This window comes from Pristiophorus japonicus, chromosome 16 (genome assembly GCF_044704955.1).
Source record: "Pristiophorus japonicus isolate sPriJap1 chromosome 16, sPriJap1.hap1, whole genome shotgun sequence".
In the NCBI taxonomy this organism is placed as follows: domain Eukaryota; kingdom Metazoa; phylum Chordata; class Chondrichthyes; family Pristiophoridae; genus Pristiophorus; species Pristiophorus japonicus.
In genome coordinates this window covers 137,897,683-137,921,884 of record NC_091992.1, presented here as the reverse complement: position 1 = coordinate 137,921,884, position 24,202 = coordinate 137,897,683, and the positions used below count along the sequence as shown (strand labels likewise).

The 24,202-nt window shown below is 47.3% G+C and overlaps 1 protein-coding gene across 1 annotated transcript in view; it reads left to right on the top strand.

The window, feature by feature from the left end:
- The window catches only part of LOC139226237 (inactive rhomboid protein 2-like), a 93,826-nt gene that overhangs the window by 25,084 nt on the left and 44,540 nt on the right, over window positions 1-24,202 (top strand). Inside the window, exons 8-10 of the mRNA XM_070856858.1 lie at window positions 1,509-1,620; window positions 3,329-3,400; window positions 9,308-9,469. Coding sequence (XP_070712959.1) covers window positions 1,509-1,620; window positions 3,329-3,400; window positions 9,308-9,469 — 346 coding nt within the window. The remainder of the gene's footprint in view (window positions 1-1,508; window positions 1,621-3,328; window positions 3,401-9,307; window positions 9,470-24,202) is intronic.

Sequence of the window (24,202 nt, the reverse complement as noted above, 5' to 3'; positions counted from 1 at the left end):
TGGCAGGGCAGGTTGAGAAAGTGGTTAAAAAAACTTACGCGATCCTGGGCTTCATAAATAGAGGCACAGAGTACAAAAGTGTGGAAATTATGATGAACCTGTATAAAACACTGGTTCGGTCCCAACTGGAGTATTGTGTCCAATTCTGGGCACCGCACTTTAGGAAGGATGTGAAGGCCTTAGAAAGGGAGCAGAAAAGATTTACGAGAATGGTTCCAGGGATGAGGGACTTCAGTTACGTGGATAGACTGGAGAAGCTGGGGTTGTTCTCCTTGGAGCAGAGAAGGTTGAGAGGAGATTTGATCGAGGTGTTCAAAATCATGAGGGGTCTGGACAGAGTAGATAGAGAGAAACTGTTCCCATTGGCCAAAGGGTCGAGGACCAGAGGACACGGATTTAAGGCGATTGGCAGAAGAACCAAAGGCAACATGAGGAATAACTTTTTTACGCAGCGAGTGGTTAGGATCTGGAATGCACTGCCTGAGAGGGTGGAGGATCTGGAATGCACTGCCTGAGAGGGTGGAGGATCTGGAATGCGCTGCCTGAGCTGGTGGAGGATCTGGAATGCACTGCCTGAGAGGGTGGAGGATCTGGAATGCGCTGCCTGAGCTGGTGGAGGATCTGGAATGCACTGCCTGAGAGGGTGGAGGATCTGGAATGCACTGCCTGAGCTGGTGGAGGATCTGGAATGCACGGCCTGAGAGGGTGGAGGATCTGGAATGCACGGCCTGAGAGGGTGGAGGATCTGGAATGCACGGCCTGAGCTGGTTAGGATCTGGAATGCACGGCCTGAGCTGGTTAGGATCTGGAATGCACGGCCTGAGCTGGTTAGGATCTGGAATGCACTGCCTGAGCTGGTTAGGATCTGGAATGCACGGCCTGAGCTGGTGGAGGATCTGGAATGCGCTGCCTGAGCTGGTGGAGGATCTGGAATGCACGGCCTGAGCTGGTGGAGGATCTGGAATGCACGGCCTGAGCTGGTGGAGGATCTGGAATGCGCTGCCTGAGAGGGTGGAGGATCTGGAATGCACGGCCTGAGAGGGTGGAGGATCTGGAATGCACGGCCTGAGAGGGTGGAGGATCTGGAATGCACGGCCTGAGCTGGTTAGGATCTGGAATGCACGGCCTGAGCTGGTGGAGGATCTGGAATGCACGGCCTGAGAGGGTGGAGGATCTGGAATGCACGGCCTGAGAGGGTGGAGGATCTGGAATGCACGGCCTGAGCTGGTTAGGATCTGGAATGCGCTGCCTGAGAGAGTGGTGGAGGCAGACTCAATCATGGCTTTCAAAGGGAGTGGGATAAGTTCCTGAAGGAAAAAAAATTCGCAAGGCTACGGGGAAAGGGCGGGGAGTGGGACTAACTGAGATGCTCTTGCCGGTACGGGCTCGACTGGCTGAATGGCTTCCTTCTGTGCTGTACCATTCTATGATTCTGTCTATCTATCTCTCTATCTGTGTCTATCTTTCTCTGTCTCTCACTATCTGTGTAACAGCTGTTTATTTTCTAGGCCTTATTTCACATACTGGATTACATTTGTCCACATTTTGATCAGCTTGCTGGCGATTGGTACGTATGGAATCGCCCCAGTGGGATTTGCACAACATGTGAAAACAAAGCTAGTAAGTGCGTTACCAGTCACGGAAACGGGCTGTTTGGGCTGACTGGGCTTTGCTGGTGTTTATGTTTCACATGAGCCTCCTCCTAACAATCCGACTAATTTCTAGGCCAGAACATTACTGCAGGTTAAGCCAAGGCAATGAGTCCAGGGCACAGATTAGATCAATGAAGGGCACTTTGAAGGCTGGTATCAGCAACTGCTTTACTGTGAGAGTGACCAGGACTTGGAGTTCGAAGCAAACATGTTCAGGATGGTTAAACCCAAACACGAAGTAGGATAGGCATTAATTAGAGAATTATAATAATGGTTGGGCTTCAATAGGGGGTTAGGCCACTGGTGGAGTGATGGAAATCGATGGATGCTCAGTAGGCCGCAATTGGAGAAGCGCAGAGATCTCTGAGGGGGCGGGGGAGTTGTACATGTGGAAACTGACGCTGTGTTTTCGGATGATATCGCCAAGGGGCAACATGTAGATGAGAAATAGGAGAGGGCCAAGGACAGATCCTCGGGGGACACCAGAGGTAACGATGCGGGGGGAGGAGAAACTGTTGCAGGAGATTCTCTGACTACGATGAGATGGATAAGAATGGAACCAGGCGAGTGCAGTCCCACCAGCTGGACCATGGTGGAGAGGCGTTGGAGAAGGATGGAGTGGTCAACCGTGTCAAAGGATGAGGAGGGATAGTTTATCTTTGTCACAGTCACAAAAAATGTCATTTGTGACTTTGATGAGAGCCGTTTTGATATTGTGGCAGGCGCAGAAACCGGATTGGAGGAATTCAAATATGCTGTTCTGGGAAAGGTGGGCACGGATTTGGAAGGTGTCAGCACTTCTCCCCCCCCCCCCCTCCCCGTCAGCCCCTGCCCCTCCCCATACTCGCCCCTCCCCCTACTCGCACCTCCCCCTCCCCCGCCCGCCACTCCCCCTCTCCCTGCTGCCTCCCCCCCCCCGTCTGCCCCTCCCCCTCCCCCTCCCCCTACTCCTCCCTCCCCCTGCCGGCTCCCCCCCATCTCCTACTTGCCCCCGCCCACCCATCGGCCCCTGCCCCTCCCCCCACCGACCCCTGCCCTTCCCCCTACTCACCCCCCCTCCCCCGCCCGGCCCTACCCCTCCCCCTACTTTCCCCCTGCCCCTCCCCCCGCCCCCCCCCTGCCCACCGCTGCCGCTGCCCCTCCCCCTGCCTGCCCTTGCTCAAGCCTGCTGATTGGCAATTGACAATGAAGTGAAATCATTAAAGTGAGGAAGGTTTTTTGCGATAAGTTCTTACTCTGAGGGCTGCTGTTTTCACTAAAACTATGGATCACCCATAATGTGTGCGGGGAAGGTGAGAGACTGTTCTTGCCCATGGCTCGTGCAGACTGCAGGTCTCGGAGGAGGCGAATGAGACTTCACATTTTCACTTGTTATTATCCCCTTTACCCAATATTAATTGGGTGTTTTAAAAAATTACAGTGAACTTCAGTTGAAAGAAATAAGAGTGTGAACTTTAGGACTCTCTGGTTCTGAGCTGTTTATCTGGAGAAAGGCTGTGGGTGAAATTGTTTCTGCCTTGTCGGAGTGTTAAACAAGAATTAACCATCTTACACTCACTCCAAACCAATTGTCCCCCATAACCTGGGGCTTTAGGAAACTTAAATTCAAATTAACAATGGGTGATAAACAGGAGAACCAATGCAGCAAATGTTTTGAACAAGTTCCATTTTTGCAGGTGTTGAGGAATAAAGGGTACGAGAGTGTGGAGCATGTGCAGCAGGAGAATTTCTGGATCGGACCCCGCTCGGTGAGTATTCAATGAGCTGTAAAGCTGCTGCTGATATGATTTATTATCAGAGAAGATTCAGGAAAGAGTAAATTTAAAAGCAGCAAGAGAAATGTCAAGGCTCTAGAGCAGAGTTTTTGGTAAAAATAAGCAACTTTGGTCAGGAAGGGACAGAGAGAGTAACAAAGGTCATAGGGCTTCACTGACTGAGGTGATCTCAGGGAAAAATAGACAAAGGTCAGAGCTAAAGGTACTGTACTATATCTGAATGCACAAAGCATTTGCAACAACATAGAAACATAGAAAATAGGTGCAGGAGTAGGCTATTCGGCCCTTCAAGCCCTGCACCGCCATTCAATGAGTTCATGGCTGAACATGCAACTTCAGTACCTCATTCCTGCTTTCTCGCCATACTCCTTGATCCCCCTAGTAGTAAGGACTACATCTAATTCCTTTTTGAATATATTTAGTGAATTGACCTCAACAACTTTCTGTGGTAGAGAATTCCACAGGTTCACCACTCTCTGGGTGAAGAAGTTTCTCCTCATCTCGGTCCTAAATGGCTTACCCCTTATCCTTAGTGTGACCCCTGGTTCTGGACTTCCCCAACATTGGGAACATTCTTCCTGCATCTCACCTGTCTAAACCCGTCAGAATTTTAAACGTTTCCATGAGATCCCCTCTCATTCTTCTGAACTCCAGTGAATACAAGCCCAGTTGATCCAGTCTTTCTTGATATGTCAGTCCCGCCATCCTGGGAATCAGTCTGGTGAACCTTCGCTGCACTCCCTCAATAGCAAGAATGTCCTTCCTCAAGTTAGGAGACCAAAACTGTACACAATACTCCAGGTGTGGCCTCACCAAGGCCCTGTACAACTGTAGTAAGACCTCCCTGCCCCTGTACTCAAATCCCCTCGCTATGAAGGCCAACATGCCATTTGCTTTCTTAACCGCCTGCTGTACCTGCATGCCAACCTTCAATGACTGATGTACCATGACACCCAGGTCTCGTTGCACCTCCCCTTTTCCTAATCTGTCACCATTCAGATAATAGTCTGTCTCTCTGTTTTTACCATTAAAGTGGATAACCTCACATTTATCCACATTTATACTTCATCTGCCATGCATTTGCCCACTCACCTAACCTATCCAAGTCACTCTGCAGCCTCATTGCATCCTCCTTGCAGCTCACACTGCCACCCAACTTAGTGTCATCTGCAAATTTAGAGATACTACATTTCATCCCCTCGTCTAAATCATTAATGTACAATGTAAACAGCTGGGGCCCCAGCACAGAACCTTGCGGTACCCCACTAGTCACTGCCTGCCATTCTGAAAAGTACCCATTTACTCCTACTCTTTGCTTCCTGTCTGACAACCAGTTCTCAATCCACGTCAGCACACTACCCCCAATCCCATGTGCTTTAACTTTGCACATTAATCTCTTGTGTGGGACCTTGTCGAAAGCCTTCTGAAAGTCCAAATATACCACATCAACTGGTTCTCCCTTGTCCACTCTACTGGAAACATCCTCAAAAAATGCCAGAAGATTTGTCAAGCATGATTTCCCTTTCACAAATCCATGCTGACTTGGACCTATCATGTCACCTCTTTCCAAATGCACTGCTATGACATCCTTACTAATTGATTCCATCATTTTACCCACTACCGATGTCAGGCTGACCGGTCTATAATTCCCTGTTTTCTCTCTCCCTCCTTTTTTTAAAAAGTGGGGTTACATTGGCTACCCTCCACTCGATAGGAACTGATCCAGAGTCTATGGAATGTTGGAAAATGACTGTCAATGCATCCGCTATTTCCAAGGCCACCTCCTTAAGTACTCTAGGATGCAGACCATCAGGCCTATCGGCCTTTAATCCCATCAATTTCCCCAACACAATTTCCCGACGAATAAGGATTTCCCTCAGTTCCTCCTTCTTACTAGACCCTCTGACCCCTTTTATATTCGGAAGGTTGCTTGTGTCCTCCTTAGTGAATACCGAACCAAAGTACTTGTTCAATTGGTCTGTCATTTCTTTGTTCCCTGTTATGACTTTGCCTGATTCTGACTGCAGGGGACCTACGTTTGCCTTTACTAACCTTTTTCTCTTTACATATTTATAGAAGCTTTTGCAGTCCGTCTTAATGTTCCCTGCAAGCTTCCTCTCGTACTCTATTTTCCCTGCCCTAATCAAACCCTTTGTCCTCCTCTGCTAAATTTCTCCCAGTCCCCGGGTTCGCTGCTATTTCTGGCCAATTTGTATGCCACTTCCTTGGCTTTAATTCTATCCTTGATTTTCCTTGATAGCTACGGTTGAGCCACCTTCCCTTTTTTATTTTTACGCCAGACAGGGATGTACAATTGTTGTAGTTCATCCATGCGGTCTCTAAATGTCTGCCATTGCCCATCCACAGTCAACTCCTTAAGTATCATTTGCCAACCTATCCTAGCCAATTCATGCCTCATACCTTCAAAGTTACCCTTCTTTAAGTTCTGGACCATGGTCTCTGAATTAACTGTTTCATTCTCCATCCTAATGTAGAATTCCACCATGTTATGGTCACTCTTCCCCAAGGGGCCTCGCACAACGAGATTGCTAATTAATCCTCGCTCATTACACATCACCCAGTCTAAGATGGCCTCCCCCCTAGTTGGTTCCTCGACATATTGGTCTTGAAAACCATCCCTTATGCACTCCAGGAAATCCTCCTCCACCGTATTGCTTCCAGATTTGTTAGCCCAATCTGTATGCATATTAAAGTCACCCATGATAACTGCTGCACCTTTATTGCATGCACCCCTAATTTCCTGTTTGATGCCCTCCCCAACATTACTAGTACTGTTTGGAGGTCTGTACACAACTCCCACTAACGTTTTTTGCCCTTTGGTGTTCTGCAGCTCGACCCATATAGATTGCACATCATCCAAGCTAATATCCTTCCTAACTATTGCATTTATCTCCTCTTTAACCAGCAATGCTACCCCACCTCCTTCTCCTTTTATTCTATCCTTCCTGAATGTTGAATACCCTTGGATGTTGAGTTCCCAGCCCTGAACATCCTGGAGCCATGTCTCTGTAATCCCAATCACATCATATCTGTTACAAAATAGATGAATTAATAGCACAGATAGAAATTAATAGGTTTGATCTAATATCCATTACGGAGACGTGGTTGCAAAATGGCCAAGGTTGAGAACTAAATATTCCAGGATACTTAACTTTTAGAAGAGATAGGCAAACTGGAAAAGGAGGCGGGGTAGCCCTGATAATAAAGGATGGGATAAAGACAATCGAGAGAAAGAATCTTGGCTCTGAAAATCAAGAAGCAGAATCAGTTTGGGTGGAACTAAGAAACAGCAAGGGGCAGAAAATATTGGTGGGAGTTGTTTATAGGCCCCCGAACAGTACTGGTAATGTAGGGCACAGTATCAATCAGGTAATTAGAGACACATGTAACAAGGGTAATACAGTAATCATGGGAGACTTTAATCTACATATAGACTGGGCAAACAAAATATGCAGTAATAGTGTGGAGCGCGAATTCATGGAATGTATATAAGATGGTTTTCAAGATCAGTATGTTGAGGAACCAACTCCGGAACAGGCTATTTTAGGTTTAGTATTGTGCAAGAAGAAAGGGTTAATTAATAACCTTGTAGTAAAGGGGCCCTTCAGGAAGAGTGACCATAATATGATAGAATTTTACATTAAGTTTGAAAGTGATTTAGTTAAATCCAAAACTAGGGTCTTCAATCTAAACAAAGCAAACTACGTAGGTGTGAGGGGTGAGTTGGCTAAGGTAGGTTGGGAAACAACATTAAAAGGTATGATGGTGACAAGCAATGGCTGGCATTTAAAGAATACATAATTTACAACAAATATACATTCCCTTACACCCCACAGGAAAAGTGATCCAACCGTGGCTAACAAGAGAAGTTAAAGGTAGTATTAGATCAAAGGAAGAGGCTTATAATGTTGCCAAAAGAGCAGTAAGCCTGAGGATCAGGAGGATTTTAGAATTCAGCAAAGGAGGACCAAGAAATTGATACAGAAAGGGAAAATAGAATATGAGAGTAAACTAGCGACAGACTGTAAAAGCATCTATAGGTATGTAAAAAGGAAAAGATTAGCGAAAGTAAATGTGGGTCCCTTGCAGGCTGAGATAGGAGAAATTATACTGGGGAATAAGAGAAATTAAACAAATACTTTGTGTCTGTCTTCATGGAAGAAGACACAAAAAAACTCCCGGAAGTAGTGGAGAACCAAGGGTCTAACGAGAATGAGAAACTGAAAGAAATTTGTATTAATAAAAGAATACTACTGAAGAAATTAATGGGACTGAAAGCTGATAAATCCTCTGGACCTGATGACCTACATCCTAGGATTTTGAAAGAGGTGGCTATAGACATAGTGGATGCATTGGTTGTCATCTTCCAAAATTCCATAGATTCTAGAACGGTTCCCACGGATTGGAAGGTAGCAATTGTAACCCCACTATTTAAGAAAGGAGGGAGAGAGAAAACTGGGAACTACAGACCAGTTAGCCTGACATCAGTAGTTGAGAAAATGCTCGAATCTATTATTCAGGACGTGGTAACAGGGCACTTCGAAAATAATAATAGGATTGGGCAGAGTCAACACGGATTTATGAAAGGGAAATCATGTTTGACAAATCTCTTAGTTTTTTGAGGTTGTAACTAGCAAAATAGATAAGGGGAAACCAGTGCATGTTTATCTGGATTTTCAGAAGACATTCGATAAGGTGCCACACAAGAGGTTATTGAACAAAATTATATAGGCTCATGGGATTGGGGGAATATACTAGCATGGATTGAGGATTGGTTAACGGACAGAAAACAGATTAGGAATAAACGGGTCATTTTGGGGGTTGGCAGGCTGTAACTAGTGGGGTACTGCAAGGATTAATGCTTGGAACAGCTATTCACAATCTATATCAATAATTTGGATGAGGGGACCAAATGTAATGTATCCAAGTTTGCTGATGATACAAAGCTAGGTGGGAATGTAAGTTGTGAGGAGGATGCAAAGAGGCTTCAAGGGGATATAGACAGGCTAAGTGTGTGGGCAAGAACATGGCAAATGGAATATAATGTGGAGAAATGTGAAGTTATCCACTTTGGTGGGAAATAGAAGAACAGAGTGTTTTTTATATGGTGAGAGATTGGGAAATGTTTGTGCTCAGAGGGACCTGGGTGTCCTTGTACATGAAGGTACAGCAAGAAATTAAACAAGCAAATGGAATGTTGGCCTTTATTACAAGAGGATTTGAGTATAAGTGTAAGGACGTCTTACTGCAATTATATAGGGCCCCGGTGAGACCACACCTGGAGTATTGTGTACAGTTTAGGTCTCCTTACCTAAGGAAGGATATACTTGCCATAGAGGGAGTGCAACAAAGGTTCACCAGACTGATTCCTGGGATGGAGGGATTGTCCTATGAGTCGAGATTGAGTAGACTAGGCCTATATTCTCTAGAGTTTAGAAGAATGAGAGGTGATTTCATTGAAACATACAAAATTCTTACAGGGCATAACAGGATAGATGCAGGGAGGAGTTTAGAACCAGGGGTCACAGTCTCAGAATAAAGGGTCGGCCATTTAGGACTGAGATGCAGAGAAACTTCTTTACTCGGGGGGTGGTGAATCTTTGGAATTCTCTCCCCCAGAGGGTTGTGGAGGCTCAGTCGTTGAATATTTTCGAGACAGAGACCGATAGATTTTGGATATTAAGAGAATCAAGGGATACAGGGATAGTGCAGGAAAGTGGAGTTGAGGTAGAAGATCAGCCATGATCCCATTGAATGGCGGAGCAGGCTCGAGGGGCCGAATGGCCGACTCCTGCTCCTAATTCTTATGTTCTTATTAGAATGGACAGTTAGATACCGAAGACTCTTGACTATTTGCAGGATGCACTCATTCACCTTGGAGCAAAGTTTTCTCCTTGCTTACGGAGGGATCAATCCATCTCAGAACTCACTGAGGAAGAGCGAGATCGGGAGAGGAACTCTGGCTGTTGTATCCAGAACGATAACTCCGGCTGTGTGCAGACATTAATGGAAGATTGTTCGGTATGTTTGAGCACCAGAACTGACTACTGTCCTTTATGCACACCTTGCCTTTCATTCAAATATTTTAGACGACCCCAGGGACTGACCTTGTCATCTGGAAGCTGATTTACATTGTTGGTCTCTGCTTGTTCAAGGGTCTTTCTTCTTTCTCTGCACCTGGACTGATGTGTTGTGTTTCACGCCATTGGATATTCCTCTCCATGCTGGTTGGTCAATGATTGGAGTTGTGTTTATGATCAAGTTTGACAAAACTAATAGAACTAATTAGTATTTAATAATACTAGTTTTATCAGTAACATTAACATAGATAAGTGTTGTGTATGAGGAAAGAGTCAGACTGAACACTGAGCTCAAAGTAAAGTGTGGCCGTAGTCTTTTATTGCAGGTCGCCAGAGTGCCTCTCCAACCTGTGAAGCCTCCTTAAATACCTGTGCTCCCAAGGGATTATGGGATCCTTTGGGACTCCGGGGAATGAGCCCTCTGGTGGCTGTACAGAGTAAATACAAGTCTACATACAACACTCCCTCCACCCCCCCCCCCAAAGTCAATAGTGTAACTATTTACAATGTGAGTCGATCTGGGGCCCTTCTTCCCCTGGTTGATCGTCTCGGTGTGAAAACTGGTGTTGTTGAATCATTTGTTGGGCCCTCGCTGGGCTGCTGTGCAGCTGGCCTTCCTGGGCTGCCTGGTGTGTTGGGCCCTGCAGGGCTGCTGTGGATGATGGGTTCTGCTTCATGGTTAACCATGGTGCTGGTTGCCACTGGTGTGTATGTTGGGGGATCAAAAAAGGTAGGGTCCAAGGTGGGTTGCTCAGGATAGTCCGTGAATCTGAGTTTGATTTGTTCCAAGTATTTCCGGTGAATGAGTCCATTTGAAAGTTTGACCCGAAACACCCTACTCCCCTCTTTGGCCACGACAGTGCTGGGAAGCCACTTGGGAGCTTGTCCATAATCTAATACAAATACAAGATCATTGATTTCAAACTCGCGTGACACATTTGCACTATCATGGTATGCACTTTGTTGAAGCCGCCTGCTCTCTACCTGTTCATGTAGATCAGGGTTAACTAACGAGAGCCTTGTCTTAAGTGCTCTTTTCATGTGCAGTTCAGCAGATGGGATCCCAGTGAGTGAGTGGGGTCTCATGTGGTAGCTAAGCAGGACTTGGGATAGGCGAGTCTGCAGTGAGCCTTCAGTTACCCTCTTCAAGCCTTGCTTGATGGTTTGCACTGCTCTCTCTGCCTGACCATTGGATGCTGGTTTAAATGGGACAGATGTGACATGTTTGATCCCGTTACGGGTCATGAATTCTTTGAACTCAGCAATGTGGCCCATTGTCGCTCACCAGGACATCGGGTAAGCCGTGAGTGGCAAACATGGCCCGCAGGCTTTCAGTCGTGGCAGCGGACGTGCTAGCCGACATTATCTCACATTCAATCCACTTGGAGTACGCGTCTACAACCACAAGGAACATTTTACCCAAGAACGGGCCTGCATAGTCGATGTGTACCCTAGACCACGGTTTGGAGGGCCAAGACCATAAACTTAGCGGCGCCTCCCTGGGTACATTGCTTAACTGCGAGTATGTATTACATCTGTGAACGCAGGACTCTTAAGTCCGCATCGATACCGGGCCACCACACGTGGGATCTGGCTATTGCTTTCATCATTACGATGCCTGGGTGGGTACTGTGGAGGTCATTGATGAAGGTGTCTCTGCCCTTCTTGGGGACCACTACTCGATTGCCCCACAGAAGGCAGTCTGCCTGTATAGACAGTTCATCTTTGCGCTGCTGGAACGGCTTTATCTCTTCCTGCATTTCCACTGGGACACTGGACCAGCTCCCGTGAAGCACACAGCTATTGACTAGAGATAATAAGGGATCCTGGCTTGTCCAAGTTTTGATCTGCCGGGCAGTGACTGGTGATTGCTCACTCTCAAATGCTTCCATAACCATGGCTAGATCTGCGGGCTGCGCCATTTCCACCCCCATGGTGGGCAATGGCAGCCTACTGAGAGCATTGGTGCAGTTTTCTGTGCCTGGCCTGTGCCGGATGGTGTAGTTGTATGCAGACAATGTGAGCGCCCATCTCTGGATGCGGGCCGATGCTTTGGTATTTATCTCTTTACTCTTGGAAAACGGGGCTATAAGTGGCTTATGGTCAGTTTCCAATTTGAATTTTAGCCCAAACAGGTATTGATGCATTTTCTTTACCCCATAGACACACGCTAATGCTTCTTTTTCAATCATGCTGTCGGCTCTCTCAGCCTTAGACAGACTCCTGGATGCATAAGCAACTGGTTTCAGTTTTCCAAAATCATTAGCTTGTTGCAATACACACCAGACGCTATATGACGACGCATCACATGCTAGTACCAAACGCTTACATGGATCATACAACACAAGCAATTTGTTTGAGCATAACAATTTTCTCGCTTCTACAAAGGCATTTTCTTGGCTTTTGCCCCAAACCCATTCGCCCCCTTTTCATAGTAAGACATGTAGTGGTTCTAACAGTGTGCTGAGACCCGGTAAGAAGTTACCAAAGTAATTCAAGAGTCCCATAAACGACTGCAGCTCCGTCACGTCCTGTGGCCTCGGTGCATTCTCGATTGCCTCCATCTTCATGTTGGTGGGCCTGATGCCGTCCACCGCAATCCTCCTTCCCAGGAACTCCACTTCAGGCGCATTTTGAGCATTTTAACCTGAGCCCCACGTGGTTGAGTCGACTAAGAACCTCCTCTAGGTTCTGCAGATGCTCGACTGTGTTCCAACCAGTGACCAAGATGTTGTCCTGGAAGACCACGGAGTGTAGGACCGACTTCAGTAAACTTTCCATGTTTCTCTGGAATATCGCCGCCACTGATCGGATTCCAAACGGGCATCTGTTATAAACAAAAAGAGCTTCGTGCGTGTTGATGCAGGTGAGGGCCTTCGATGATTCCTCCAGTTCCTGCGTCATGTAGGCTGAAGTCAGATCCAGCTTCGTGAACGTCTTTCCTCCCACCAGCTTTGCAAAGAGGTCGTCGGCCTTCGGTGGTGGGTATTGGTCCTGCAGGGAGAAACGATTGATAGTTACTTTGTAATCGCCACAGATTCTGATGGTGCCGTCTCCCTTGAGGACTGGGACAATTAGACTGGCCCACTCGCTGAACTCGATCGTTGAAATGATGCCCTCTCTTTGCAGCCAGTCTAGCTCGATCTCTACCCTCTACCTCATCATGTACGGTACTGCTCTCGCCTTGTGATGGATGGGTCGCGCCCCCGGAATTAGGTGGATCAACACTTTTGCTCCTTGGAATTTCCCGATGCCTGGTTCGAACAGCGAAGGAAATTTGTTTAAGACCTGGGCATACGAAGTGTCGTCAGCAGGCGATAGCACTCGGACGTCGTCCCAGTTCCAGCGTATCTTTCCCAGCCAGCTCCTGCTGAGCAGCGTGGGACCATCGCCCGGTACCACCCAGAGTGGTAGCTTGTGCACCGTTCCATCGTAGGAGATCTTTACGGTAGCACTGCCGATTACAGGAATCAGTTCTTTCGTGTAAGTTCTTAGTTTCGTGCGAACTGGAGTTAAGACTGGCCTTGAGGCCTTGTTACACCACAGCCTTTCGAAAGTCTTTTTGCCCATGACGGCTTGCACCCGTGTCCAGCTCCATTGACACCGGGAGTCCATTTAATTCAACGTTCAGCATTATCTGGGGACAATTCGTGGTGAAGGTGTGCACCCCATGTACCTCTGCTTCCTCGGTCTGAGGCTCTGGTTTGTCGTGATCCTCCGTGGATCTGTCCTCCTCTGCAACATGATGGTTTGCAGGTTTAACAGGCTTAGCAGCTCGCCTGCACACTCGGAGGTGTCCCATTGTTCCACAGCCCTTGCAAACGTACTCTTTGAATCGGCATGAATGGAAATGATGATCACCCCCGCAGCGCCAACAAGGTGTTAATGGCCTTGCATTCATCACCCTTGATGGTGGACTCTGAGACATCTGCGGACATGTAGCTGCAGGTATGTGTGACCTGCCCTGTACGTTACGATTTGAAAACAACATCACTTTGTTCACAGTACTTGTAGCAGCACTTGTGTGCTGAGAGATTTGCTTAGTATTGTCACTGGTGGCAATGAACGCCTGGGCTATCGCTATGGCCTTACTCAAGGTTGGGGTCTCAACAGTCAAAAGTTTGCGAAGTATGGTTTCGTGGCCAATGCCAAGTATGAAAAAGTCTCTGAGCATGTCCTTCAAATTCGCAATGTCCTGCAAGGCGTCTTAACTCGGCGACCTAACTCACCACTTCCCGGCCTTCAGACCTTTTGTAGGTGTAGAACCGGTACCTCGCCTTCAGAATGCTTTCCTTCGGGTTCAAATGCTCTCGGACCAGTGTGCACAAATCGTCGTACGATTTCTCCATGGGTTTCACTGGAGTAAGCAGATTCTTCATGAGGCCATACGTTGGTGCCCCACAGACGGTGAGGAGGATCGCCCTTCGTTTGGCAGCGTTCTCTTCCCCATCTAGCTCATTGGCCACGAAGTATTGGTCGAGTTGCTCCACAGAAGTTTCCCAATCAACTCCCTCCGAGAATTTCTCCAGAATGCCCACTGTTCTCTGCATCCTTGGGTTCGCTATTTGTATCTCGTCGCCAGTTGTTGTGTACGGCGAAAGAGTCAGACTGAACACTGAGCTCAAAGTAAAGTGTGACCATAGTCTTTTATTGCAGGTCTCCAGAGTGCCTTTCCAACCTGTGAAGCCTCCTTAAATACCTGTGCTCCCAAGGGATTATGGGATCCCTTGGGACGCTAGGGGATGAGCCCTCTGGTGGCTGTACAGAGTAAATACAAGTCCACATATATAACAATAGAAAGAATTAAGAATTTAAAAATAAATAGAGCAGCAGGACCAGATGATATCCATCCGAGGGTCCTGCGGGAGGCGGGACATGTGCTGTGCGAGCTCCAGGCCTGTGTGTTTAATAGCTCACTGCACTCTGGAATGGTTCCTACAGATTGGAAGGAGGCTAATGTAGTCCCCATTTTTTTTAAAAAGGTGACGAGGCAGACCCGGGTAACTATAGGCCCATCAGTTTAAGAATCATTAGGGATGCAATATATGAATACTTGGATAGGGAGGGACATATTAGGGACACCCAACATGGCTTCATAAAGAGGTCATGTCTGACAAATCTAATTGTATTTTTTGAAGAAGTTACAAAGTTGATGGATGAGGGAAGCCCAGTAGACATTGTCTACTTAGATTTCCAAAAAGCTTTTGACAACGTGCCGCACAAGAGGCTTCTCTAAAGATTGGAGCCTCTGGTATTAGTGAAATATATTGAGCTGGATACAGAACTGGCTGGCAGGATGCAGGCAAAGAGTACTTATAGATGGATTTGGATTGGTTTGGAGACCAGTCACCAGTGGTGTCCCGCAGGGATCAGTGGTGGGACCGTTGCTTTTGACTATTTTTATGAATGATCTGGATTCAGGGTTGGCGACACAATTTGCTAATTTGCAGATGATACCAAGATCTGTGGGAGTGTTCGAACTGTCGAAGAGGCTCGTCTGATTCAGGCAGATCTTACTGTGTTGGGAGACTGGGCTCATGACTGGAAAATGATGTACAACTTAGATAAGTGCAGTGTTATGCATGTGGGCAGGGCAAATGCTCAACATTCATAAACCCTGCAGGGAAAGGCATTAAAGATGGTGGAGATCGAAAGAGATTTGGGTATTCTAGTGCATACATCTTTAAAGGTACATGAGCAATGCCATGCAGCAATAGCTAGAGCAAATAGGGTGTTGGGGTATATCTGTAGGACACTCAACATCCATGGGTATTCAACATACAGGAAGGATAGAATAAAAGGAAAAGGAGGTGGGGTAGCATTGCTGGTTAAAGAGGAGATTAATGCAATAGTTAGGAAGGATATTAGCTTGGATGATGTGGGATCTATATGGGTAGAGCTGCAGAACACCAAAGGGCAAAAAACGTTAGTGGGAGTTGTGTACAGACCTCCAAACAGTAGTAGTGATGTTGGGGAGGGCATCAAACAGGAAATTAGGGGTGCATGCAATAAAGGTGCAGTAGTTATCATGGGTGACTTTAATATGCATACAGATTGGGCTAACCAAACTGGAAGCAATACGGTGGAGGAGGATTTCCTGGAGTGCATAAGGGATGGTTTTCAAGACCAATATGTCGAGGAACCAACTAGGGGGGAGGCCATCTTAGGCTGGGTGTTGTGTAATGAGAGAGGATTAATTAGCAATCTCGTTGTGCGAGGCCCCTTGGGGAAGAGTGACCATAATATGGTGGGATTCTACATTAGGATAGAGAATGAAACAGTTAATTCAGAGACCATGGTCCAGAACTTAAAGAAGGGTAACTTTGAAGGTATGAAGCGTGAATTGGCTAGGATAGATTGGCGAATGATACTTAAGGGGTTGACTGTGGATGGGCAATGGCAGACATTTAGAGACCGCATGGATGAACTACAACAATTGTACATCCCTGTCTGGCGTAACAATAAAAAAGGGAAGGTGGCTCAACCGTGGCTATCAAGGGAAATCAGGGATAGTATTAAAGCCAAGGAAGTGGCATACAAATTGGCCAGAAATAGCAGTGAACCTGGGGACTGGGAGTAATTTAGAACTCAGCAGAGGAGGACCAAGGGTTTGATTAGGGCAGGGAAAATAGAGTACGAGAGGAAGCTTGCAGGGCACATTAAGACGGACTGCAAAAGCTTCTATAGATATGTAAAGAGAAAAAGGTTAGAAAAGACAAACATAGGTCCCCTGCAGTCAGAATCAGGGGAAGTCATAACGGGCAACAAAGAAATGGCAGACCAATTGAACAAGTACTTTGGTTCGGTATTCACTGAGGAGGACACAAACAACCTTCCGGATATAAAAGGGGTCAGAGGGTCTAGTAAGAAGGAGGAACTGAGGAAAATCCTTATTAGTCGGGAAATTGTGTTGGGGAAATTGATGGGATTGAAGGCCGATAAGTCCCCAGGGCCTGATGGACTGCATCCCAGAGTACTTAAGGAGGTGGCCTTGGAAATAGCAGATGCATTGACAGTCATTTTCCAACATTCCATTGACTCTGGATCAGTTCCTATCGCTGGGAGGGTAGCCAATGTAACCCCACTTTTTAAAAAAGGAGGGAGAGAGAAAACAGGGAATTATACACCGGTCAGCCTGACCTCAGTAGTGGGTAAAATGATGGAATCAATTATTAAGGATGTCATAGCAGCGCATTTGGAAAGAGGTGACATGATAGGTCCAAGTCAGCATGGATTTGTGAAAGGGAAATCATGCTTGACAAATCTTCTGGAATTTTTTGAGGATGTTTCCAGTAGAGTGGACAAGGGAGAACCAGTTGATGTGGTATATTTGGACTTTCAGAAGGCTTTCGACAAGGTCCCACACAAGAGATTAATGTGCAAAGTTAAAGCACATAGGATTGGGGGTAGTGTGCTGACATGGATTGAGAACTGTTTATCAGACAGGAAGCAAAGAGTAGGAGTAAATGGGTACTTTTCAGAATGGCAGGCAGTGACTAGTGGGGTACCACAAGGTTCTGTGCTGGGGCCCCAGCTGTTTACATTGTACATTAATGATTTAGACGAGGGGATGAAATGTAGTATCTCCAAATTTGCGGATGACACTAAGTTGGGTGGCAGTGTGAGCTGCGAGGAGGATGCTATGAGGCTGCAGAGTGACTTGGATAGGTTAGGTGAGTGGGCAAATGCATGGCAGATGAAGTATAATGTGGATAAATGTGAGGTTATCCACTTTGGTGGTAAAAACAGAGAGACAGACTATTATCTGAATGGTGACAGATTAGGAAAAGGGGAGCTGCAACGAGACCTGGGTGTCATGGTACATCAGTCATTGAAGGTTGGCATGCAGGTACAGCAGGCGATTAAGAAAGCAAATGGCATGTTGGTCTTTATAGCAAGGGGATTTGAGTACAGGGGCAGGGAGGTGTTACTACAGTTGTACAGGGCCTTGGTGAGGCCACACCTGGAGTATTGTGTATAGTTTTGGTCTCCTAACTTGAGGAAGGACATTCTTGCTATTGAGGGAGTGCAGCGAAGGTTCACCAGACTGATTCCCGGGATGGCGGGACTGACCTATCAAGAAAGACTAGATCAACTGGGCTTGTATTCACTGGAGTTCAGAAGAATGAGAGGGGATCTCATAGAAACGTTTAAAATTCTGATGGGTTTAGACAGGTTAGATGCAGGAAGAATGTTCCCAATGTTGGGGAAGTCCAGGACCAGGGGTCACAGTCTAAGGATAAGGGGTAAGCCATTTAGGACCGAGATGAGGAGAAACTTCTTCACCCAGAGAGTGGTGAACCTGCGGAATTCTCTACCACAGATAGTTGTTGAGGCCAATTCACTAAATATATTCAAAAAGGAGTTAGATGTAGTCCTTACTACTAGGGGGATCAAGGGGTATGGCAAGAAAGCAGGAATGAGGTACTGAAGTTGCATGTTCAGCCATGAACTCATTGAATGGCGGTGCAGGCTCGAAGGGCCGAATGGCCTACTCCTGCACCTATTTTCTATCTTTCTATGTTTCTATGTACTGTTTTGTCCTTGTACAAGACCTTAGTCAGGCCGCACTTGGAATACTTTATAATCAGGAAGGCAAATGGAATGTTGGCCTTTATTGCAAGGAGGATAGAGTATAAAAGCAGAGAAGTCCTGCTCCAACTGTACAGGGTATTGGTGAGGCCATACCTGGAATACTGCGTACAGTTTTGGTCTCTGTATTTAAGGAAGGATATACTTGCTTTGGAGGCTGTTCAGAGAAAATTCACTAGGTTGATTCCGGAGATGAGGGGGTTGACTTATGAGGAAAGGTTGAGTAGGTTGGGCCTGGACTCATTGGAGTTCAGAAGAATGATAGGTGATAATGGCCTACTCCTGCTCCTATTTCTTATGTTCTTGTGTCCACTTTTGGTCTCCTCATATTGAGGCTCTGGAAAGGGTGCAGAAGAGGGCCACGAGACTACTTCCAAGTGTAAAGCATCTTGGTTATCAGGATAGGTTAAAAGAGTTGGGACTCTTTACCTTCGAGCAGTGTAGACTTAGGGGGATATGATTGAGGTTTATAAGATAATGAAGGGAGTAGACGGTGTTCCAGCTGACCGGTTATTTCATGGAAATAACTATTTGTACTGTGTTTTTTCTGCGCATACGTCTGTCAAGCTCCACCCAAACTGGAAGAGCGGCCTCGCTCTCATTCCACACAGCCGAGAGCGAGGGGGGGCGGGGGGTCGAAAGGGAGAGAGACTTGGAGGGGGGGTGGGGAGGGGGAAAGCGAGAGAGAAGGGGGGGAAAAGACATGGGTGGGGGTGGGGGGGGGGGATCGGAAGGGAGAGAGGGAACTCTGGGAAGACCGATCACGTTCTTTCAACCCTCTACAAGGGACATCATTGGAATGGATGAAATCCAGAAGTGACGACACTGTCACTATTCACTTCATACCCAATAAACCTGTTAACAATCTGTACACAATGCCCCATCTATGGTGGTGGAGGGGAGGGTGAGGTAGTCTAAGGAGAGACTTCGGCTGGGGGAGGCAGCACTTGGACTGGGGTAAGGCACTTCGGCTGGTCGTTGGTGTCTTCTGGGGAGCTCTGTACTCTGTGGCTTCAAAGTGGATCAAGTTACATTTTGCAAAGTCAGTGAGACCTTGGGCTGGGCTGTTCAAGTTACAGATTCCAGAGAAACTTCAGGGTGTGGCTTATCCTCCAAGGGGACCAATTATAGACAAATTGGTGGACCAGTGCGGTCATTTTCACAGTACAAATAAGCGCGTCCTTATTTCAATGAAATAGGTTAGGCAGGACCAGGGAGCACAAATCTAAGTTGTATAAGGCTAGATCTAGGTTAGACATCAGGAGGTGGTTTATTTCTCAGAGAATAGTCGACCTCGGGAACAAGCAGCCATTTCATGTGGTGGATGCAGACTCGCTGAATCCCTTCAAGCGAAAGCTGAATTTGTTTCTGGCTGGGGCGGAGATTACCGCTTATAGAAGGTCGGTCCTGTTAAGTCTTGGATAAGGAGTCAGACTGGATACTGCAAGCTCAAAGTAAGTGTGACCGCAGTCCTTTATTACAGATCTCAGAGTATCTCTCCAGCCTGTGAGGCCACCTTATATACAGGTGCTCCCAAGGGATTGTGGGATCCCTTGGGACTCCAGGGGATACGCCCTCTGGTGGTTAGACATGGTGATTACAGGTTTCAGGTTTACATACATAATAACACTCCCCCTGCCCCCCCCCCCCCCTCCCCAAAGTCCATAGTGTAACTATTTACAATGTGAGTCGATCTGGGGCCTTTCTTTCCCTGGTTGATCGTCTCGGTGAAAATGCTGGTTTTGGTGATTTTGGTGAGTCGTTTGTTGGGCCATCGCTGGGCTGCTGGACTGCTGGGGCTGGTGAGTCTTGCTGGGCTGCTGGGGCTGGTGAGTCTTGCTGGGCTGCTGCGGGTAATGGGTTCTGCTTTGTGGTTAACCGTTGGATCGGTTGCCACTTGTGTGTGTGTTGGAGGATCGAAAAAGGTAGAGTCTCTTGTGGGTTGTTCTGGATAGTCCGTAAATCTGAGTTTGGTTTGGTCCAAGTGTTTCCTGCAGGTGAGTCCATTTGCGAGTTTAACCACAAACACCCTACTCCTCTCTTTGGCCAAAACGGTGCCAGCAATCCACTTGGGACCTTGTCCATAGTTCAACACAAATACAGGATCTTTTCAATTTCGCGTGGCACATTTGTGCGATCATGATATGTATTCTGTTGAAGCCGCCTGCTCTCTACCTGTTTGTGTAGATCAGGGTGGACTAACGAGAGCCTTGTCTTAATTGCCCTTTTCATGAGCAGTTCAGCGGGAGGGACCCCGGTGAGCGAGTGGGGTCTTGTGCGGTAACTAAGCAGGACTCGGGATAAGCGAGTCTGCAGTGAGCCTTCAGTTACCCTTTACAAGCTCTGCTTGATTGTTTGAACTGCTCGTTCTGTCTGACCGTTGGACACTGGCTTAAATGGGGCAGACATGACATGTTTGACCCCATTGCGGGTCATGAATTCCTTGAATTCGGCACTGGAAAAGCATGGCCCATTGTCACTTACAAGGACATCAGGCAGGTCGTGCATGGCAAACATGGCCCGTAGGCTTTCAATGGTGGCATCGGACATGCTTGCCGACATTATCACACATGCACTTGGAGTACGCATCTACAACCATTAAAAACATTTTTCCCAAGAACGGGCCTCCATAGTCGACATGAACCCTAGACCATGGTTTGGAGGGCCAAGGCCATAAACTTAGTGGCGCCTCCCTGGATGCATTGTTTAACTGCGAGCATGTATTACATTTGTGCACACAGGACTCTAAGTCTGCATCAATACCAGGCCACCACACGTGGGATCTGACTATCGCTTTCATCATTACAATGCCTGGGTGGGTACTGTGAAGATCACTAATGAAAGTGTCCCTGCCCTTTTTTGGCACAACTGCCCGATTACTCCATAGGAGGCAGTCTGCCTCTGTAGACATTTCATCTTTGCGCCATTGGTACGACTTTATTTCTTCCTGCATCTCCAATAGGACATTAGACTAACTCCCGTGGAGCACACAGTTTTTTTACTAATGACAGTAAGGGGTCATAGAAACATAGAAAATAGGTGCAGGAGTAGGCCATTCGGCTCATCCAGGTGGTAACGGGTGATTGCTCACTCTCGAATGCTTCCATTACCATAACTAAATCTGCAGGCTGTGCCATCTCCACCCCTGTGGTGGGCAATGGCAGCCCACTGAGAGCATCGGCCCAATTTTCTGTGCCTGGCCTGCGGCGGATGGCGTAGTTGTATGCGGACAACGTGAGCGCCCATCTCTGGATGCGGACCGATGCATTCGTATTTATCCCCAGAGGGATATAAGCGGCTTATGGTCGGTTTCCAATTCAAATTTGAGCCTGAACAGATATTGATGCCTTTTCTTTACCCCATAAACACACGCTAACGCTTCTTTTACAATCATACTGTAGGCCCCCTCGGCCTTAGACAGACTTCTGGATGCATAAACAACCGTTTGCAATTTCCCAAATTCATTAGCTTGTTGCAATACACACCCGACACCGTATGACAGCGCATCACATGCTAGTACCAAACGTTTACCTGGATCTTACAACACAAGCAATTTGTTTGAACATAACAGCTTCCTAGCTTTCTCAAAGGCATTTTCTTGGCTTTTACCCCATACCCATTCATCTCCCTGACGCAGTAAAGAGTGCAGGGGTTCTAATAATGTGCTAAGACCCGGTAAGAAGTTACCAAAGTAGTTCAGGAGTTCTAGAAACGACTGCAGCTCCGTCACGTTCTGTGGCCTCGGTGCGTTTTTGATTGTCTCCGTCTTTGAATCGGTGGGCCTGATGCCGTCCGCCGCGATTCTTCTCCCCAGGAACTCCACTTCAGGCACCAGGAAAACGCACTTCGAGCGTTTTAGCCTGAGCCCCACATGATTAAGCTGACTAAGAACCTCCTCCAGGTTCTGCAGGTGCTCGACGGTGTCCCGACCTGTAACCAAGGTGTTGTCCTGGAAGACCACGGTGCACGGGAACGACTTCAGTAAGCTTTCCATGTTCCTCTGGAATATCACGGCCGATCGAATCCCAAACGGGCATCTGTTGTAAATGAAGAGACCTTTGTGCGTGTTGATGCAGGTGAGACCCTTCGAAGATTCCTCCAGCTCCTGCGTCATGTAGGCCGAGGTCAAGTCCAGCCTCGTGACCATTTTCCCTCCCGCCAGCGTCGCAAATAAGTCGTCTGCCTTCGGTAGCGGGTATTGATCCTGCAGTGAGAAATGATTGATAGTCACTTTGTAATCACCACAGAGTCTGACGGTGCCGTCTCCCTTGAGGACTGGAACAATCGGACTGGCCCACTCGTTGAATTTGATCGGCGAAATGATGCCCTCTCATTGCAGCCTGTCCAGCTCGATCTCCACCCTCTCTCTCATCATATAAGGTACCGCTCTGGCCTTGTGATGGATGGGTCGTGCCCCCGGAATCAAATGGATCTGCACTTTTGCTCGTTGGAACTTCCCGATGCCTGGTTTGAACAGTGAGGGGAACTTGCTTAGGACCTGGGCACATGAGGTGTTGTTGACGGACAAAAGTGCTTGGATGTCGTCCCAGTTCCAGCATATCTTTCCCAGCTCCAGCATATCTTTCCCAGCCAGCTCCTGTGGAACAGCGTGGGGCCATCGCCCCGTACCACCCAGAGTGGTAAATCGTGCACTGCTCCATCGTAGAGACCTTTACGGTTGCACTGCCAATTATGGGAATCAGATCCTTGGTGTACGTTCTAAGTTTGGTACGAATGGGAGTCAGGACTGGCCTTGAAGCCTTGTTGCACCACAACTTATTGAAAGTCTTTTTATTCATTATGGACTGGCTCGCGCCCTTGTACAGCTCCATGGACACCGGGAGTCCATTTAATTCAACCTTCAGCATTATCGGGGGACACTTTGTGGTAAATGTGTGCACCCGATATACCTCTGCCTCCTCGGTTTGAGGCTCTGGTTCGTCATGATCCACCATGGATCTGTCCTCCTCTGCAACATGGTGGTTTGCAGGATTAGCAGGGTTTGCAGCTCGCCTGCATATACGTTGGAGGTGTCCTATTGTTCCACGTATCCTTTGAAGTGACATGAAGCGCTAACAAGGTGTTAATTGCCTTGTATTCACCACCCTTGATGGCGCTCTCTGAGTCATCTGCGGACATGCAACTACAGACGTGTAATTCCTGCCATGTACATTTCAATTCAAAAACAATGTTACTTTGTTCACAGTACTTGCAGCAGCACTAGTGTTATTGTCACTGGTGGAGATAAACGCCTGTGCTATCGCCATGGCTTTACTCAAGGTTGGGGTCTCTATAGTCAAACGTTTGCGAAGTATTACTTCATGGCCAATGCCAAGTACAAAGAAGTCCCTGAGCATATACTCCAAGTATCCTTCAAATTCGCAATGTCCTGCAAAGGCGCCTTAGCTCGGCAACGTAGCTCGTCACTTCCTGACCTTCAGACCTCTTGTAAGTGTAGAACTGATACCTCGCCATCAGAACACTTTTCTTTGGGTTTAGATGCTCCCGGACCAGTGTGCACAACTCACCGTACAACTTGTCTGTGGGTTTTGCTGGAGGGAGCAGGTTTTTCCAGGAGGCCATATGTTGGTGCCCTGCAAACAGTGAGGAGGATCGCCCTTCGTTTGGCAGTGTTCCCTTCTCCTTCCACCTCGTTGGTCACAAAGTATTGGTCAAGTCGCTCCACGAAGGTTTCCCAATCATCTCCCTCTGAAAATTTCTCCAGGATGCCCACAGTTCTCTGCATTGTTGCGTTGAGGTTCGTCATCTATATCTCATCACCAGTTGTTAAGTCTTGGATAAGGAGTCAGACTGGATACTGCAAGCTCAAAGTAAGTGTGATCGTAGTCCTTTTATTACAGATCTGAGAGTGCCTCTCCAGCCTTTGAGGCCTCCTTATATACAGGTGCTCCCAAGGGATTGTGGGATCCCTTGGGATTCCAGGGGATAAGCTCTCTAGTAGTTAGACATGGTAATTACAGATTTACATACATAACAGGTCCTGCAGGGAATTTAATGGCCAGAGTGATGATCTGAACTACTTTCGATCATCTAGATGAGTCGGAGAGGAATTTCCCAGATT